Raw genomic sequence first — 4,633 nt, 5'->3', positions numbered from 1 at the left:
ATATATATATATATGCACGCCGAGTTTTGTGATATTTCTTAATTAAATATAGCCTCAAGTTAAAAATGAAATTAAACAGAAGGCAGTGTTTTTTTGCCGGCTCGGCCGGCCCCGTATCTCGCTTCCATCCCCGACGAGTAAAACCCTTCCTACCCTATTCCTCGGCTCGACAATGGCGAATAAGGTTACCTAGTCGCTTCGCTAACTCTCTCCCTCTCTCTCCCTCTTTCTGCGGACCACCCGCTATACATATTTCACGTCGAAATAATTAAACGCCGCTGGACCGCGAGTCGACTCGCCCTAAGGTCGAGTGGAGCCGAGTCGCGATTATTAATTAGGTCGTAGCTGCCTCGCCAACCTCGACTCTCGATTTTCTGATAAGGTCGACTGACCATTGGCTTCGGATGAATAATACGTTAAGCTTTCTGTAAAGTTACAAATTATGCATACGCGCGCATATTTATCAAAATTTACATAAATTTATTATTCTATTTTCTTCTTCCAATATACCATTTATATAAACTTTATTTATAAAAATCTATCATTTATGATTAACAAAATTTTTATATTTATTTGTTATAATTAATTACCTTGTACATTTATTTAAAAATGATCAAATATATGTATTAAATGATTATTTGTTTTTCTACAATTAGTGGACTAATATTTTTCAAATTATCAAGATTATTTAAAACATTGCGTGCTGCAGATCTATCTATCATATAGTAAAATTTATCTTACAATAAAACAGTTTCAATCCATATATGATCGCCAGCGAATTCTATTGTCGACCGTCTTGGTAATTTGTGCGCCAATTTGGGGGGAGCCCTGACGCTCGCGTAACGCTAATTCTCGGAGATACTGTCAACCCGACGGCGATTATCAATTGCCTTGTCAATTACATCCCGTCCAGGGGACGACGCGCACATGTAGACCGTGCCGCCGCCGATCCTCCACCCTCTTCTTCCTCCATCGACTCTCGACCGAATCTCGAGCCCGGCCTGATCGCAACGAGTTATTTAATTACCACGATCTATCACCAGGTGTCAGCTTCCAGTCTATAATGCATGATCGATCGTAGCTCGAGCCCTCCTCCTTCAACCCTTTGCTTCCGCGCTTCGGAAAATGCTCGTACATGTGTGAGGATTCGTGCGCGCGAATATAATAGATGCTGTACACGAGATTCGTGAGACAGTTATTTTTGCTCTTATATTTTCACCTACAATATCGTGATTTAAGTAATGTACAAATATAAAAATCATTGATAATCCAAATGAGATCTATGTGATGAGAATTTTTCTAAACTAACGAATTTCCGTAGCGAAATATTCAGAATTTCGAGGATGAAGAAAAAAATTAAAAGAGAGAAAATCCATATAATCCGTAAAAGTTATAAAAATATTTTTTCAAAAGAAGCTTGCGCCCCTATATACGTCGCATTCGTCTCCAGACTATGTCTCACCTATTTATCAAACCAACAGTGCGACTTATTCCACGCACGTATTACCCAGCGTACCCTACGAAAATGCGTCGAACGCGCGCGGCGGGGTTCTACTTAATCCTTAATTATCCCGTGTAAATCTTAATTCCTTCGTCCCGGCAAGTCGTTACTTGTGCAAGCGTCGTTAACTACGCCCACCGTAAACACCGTGCGCCTAGTATTTCGGACGTGAAACTTTTAAACGACGAAAGGATCGATTAAGGTATAACTTCCATTAAGGTAACTCTCGATTGGTAAGACGGGGAAAGGACGGCGAGGATCGGCGAGACCAAAGTACGACAGAGCTAACTGAGCCCGTCTTTTTCATCGTCATTTTTATCGGCGCAGATAAGACGGCCGGGGCTAATTCGCATTCCCCTTGATGTCTGGCGGAGTTAACGGTTTTAAGGGATGAAACGCGTATAGATTGGAGGTTGGTGGCTGTGAACATAGGGACGCCGACGAGGAGAACGAGGAGACGGTCGAGGCGAGGAGGCGAAGCAAGAAATTGATATAGCATACGAAAATGAATTGCCCCTTTGCCGAAGAATGTTCCACGGCAATCTGCCCTGCGCCTCGCTTTTTATGCTTTTTATGCTCATTTTCAATTTTACTCCCCGCCCCTGTCTTCCATCCCTCGCTGGGCTTGACGACGCCCTCAGGTTTTCCCATAAAACCTTGCGGTATTACAATACCTTGTCGAGCCTCTGCCGCCGGCACCCTTCGCGTCGATAACTGGATGAATACAAACGGATGTATTATCGGTGTCAAGCTTGTGTCTCTTCTTCGTGAAGAAGACGTTTCGCGTATAAATAGACAATATCACATTTCCCAGCTTTTAACGAGATATTAATATTTATTGGTATGGAAAATTTCTTTGATACTTATTACTGTTTTAGAAATTTAAACAGTTAATTGTAATTACTTAAATTTAACCTTCCTTAAATTTTTATCGAGAATTTTCGTTTTTTAATTTAACAATGAATTTTATTTAACAATATTTTACAACGAATGAAAAATAATAAAATTATTTTTTTATATTTCCAAACATATAAAATATCTTATAGATTATTACATTAATCAGCAATAGACTATTAATTTTTATTGGTACTTACATTTATAACCTAGTAAAAATAGAATTTGATCTTGTCAAGAAGTTATTAATATGTTTAATATTCAAATGTGGATGTCGCGCAAGGATGTCCCTACAATTCCGATTAAAATGTATCCGACGGGCGGAGATAAGGATCCGATCCGAATTTGAAACGACATTCTAGTAGGGTGTCTGGCGCGAGGTAGGGGTCGAAGAAGATAAATTTCAGTCGAGAAGCAGCTCGGAATCAGGAATCTGGCGCGTTTCTCGAGCAATCGTTGCCGACGCGAGATAGGGCCGCGGTTCGTTCTGTTGCTTATTTGTCGCCGGAGAAACGAAACGAGCTGGGGAAATGGCGAACTGGTTTAAGGGCGCGTGAGGGGTGTGGGAGGAATTTGTGCTCGAAACCGTGCAAATAACGGTCGCAAACGACGAGCTTCTCTCTGCATCCACTGCTCCGTGCGACCCTCGGATCTTTCGTTTGTATCGAACCTCAAACGGAAGATTCGATGCGTCGTAGATGCTATCGACAAACCAGACGAAGGGATTCACGATACTTCCACGATGAGATCAGATAAACGTCAAAAAACATTGTGAAGGGAAAATTAAACGCGAGAGAAACCATTGCGTCGGAGAAACTATTAACGTGAGCACGCTAAAACTTAGAAACGTATCGCTTGAAAATAAATTCAACGTGTTTTCTTTTTAGATTACAATGGTAATTTGATGATTGAACCGAACACTAATTATAATACACGATTCTCGTATTGCCTCGTTAACTCGACAAGGCGTCACTTAGCGACGTACATGCGGCAAATTGGGGACGCTGAACGAAAAAAGAAAAAGAAAATGAGAATTCGTATAAATCGTCCGTTGCAACATGCCACACATGCATGTATCTCTTACGTCTGGGCGAACGGCGGAAGAACACAAAGCTAATGCAATTTTGCAATTATACCGTACTCGCCCGTCCCTTCGCCGCCTCGGCACCGCTGCGCTGAGGGGTGCAGAGGAATGCCCGCGCGATACGCGTCGTCCTTTCCTACCCCTCGGTCTTCTCTTTGCGAACAACGCGAGAATATTTAAATTTCGTTTCGTTTCCGCATCGTTATTCTTTCATCCGTGCCGCCGCAGTGCTCCGCTGGTGATTAATTGGCAAATCCAATCGCCAAGTGCGGAATGTACGCTTTCGCTTTGTCGGTATCTTGACAGCAAGACACGTTCTACTTACTTATCATTGAAATATGATTTCTTTTCTAATATTAGCGCAGTCCTCCTCTTTTTTTCGATTGCGCCCGAGGTCGAATTTTCCATCGAATTTACCAATCGTAGAAATTTATTATGGCGTTCCCTATGCTGCAACTATCTCCTCTTTTTTGAGTGTCCTCCTTCTCGTTCTGTGATTTTATTTGTTTTCTACGTTCTCGTCACGTTCACCCTAGTGCGTTACCAGGATAATAAACCTCGGTAACGAGTAATAAATCCCACGATTATCATGATATACTGGACACGGCAGCGAGATACATCCAGTCCTTTCATCCCTCCATTCGATCCCGATATTCTCCGGTCTGACGGAAACTTTTCGAAGGATACGTAATAATCCATCCCACACAATTCCACGTTACTCGCACTCCGAAAAGGCTCATCCAGCATGATGGAAAAAGCGACGGAGAGAGATGAGGGAGGAAGGACTTGGCGCACTCGCGCGCTGCTGTATTAGATTTGCTTTCTAGGACACTTTAATCAGAATGTACCTATGTAAATTTTTGAATACACATCCCTCGTCTCCCGCGATGTTTGTATAGGTCAGGCGAAGGTATTTTCCTCCCGCCGTCGCTGCAGCCACCGTCGTCGCCATCGCCATCACGTCCCGTGAATTAAAGAATTTGCAATTCTGAATTTCAGGTGATCGCATACATACGCCGTCCGGCTTTATCCTACTGTCGACGACGACGACGACGACGACGACGACGACGACGACGACGACGACGACGACGACGACGGCGACTCGCCTTCTGTCCACCGCGAGCATCGACCGCGGTCACGATATATTCTTTTGA

General features: G+C 42.9%; 1 protein-coding gene across 1 annotated transcript in view; it reads left to right on the top strand.

Moving 5' to 3' along the window:
• Nucleotides 1-4,633, top strand: part of LOC108685673 (rho GTPase-activating protein gacJ-like) — a 7,779-nt gene extending 3,146 nt beyond the window's left edge. The window contains exon 2 of the mRNA XM_018190568.1: nucleotides 4,479-4,633. Coding sequence (XP_018046057.1) covers nucleotides 4,479-4,633 — 155 coding nt within the window. The remainder of the gene's footprint in view (nucleotides 1-4,478) is intronic.

The sequence above is a fragment of the Atta colombica genome, unplaced genomic scaffold, assembly GCF_001594045.1.
Source record: "Atta colombica isolate Treedump-2 unplaced genomic scaffold, Acol1.0 scaffold155, whole genome shotgun sequence".
NCBI lineage: Eukaryota > Metazoa > Arthropoda > Insecta > Hymenoptera > Formicidae > Atta > Atta colombica.
Note: the sequence above shows the minus strand (reverse complement) of the source record. Positions and strands in the feature narration are given on the sequence as shown.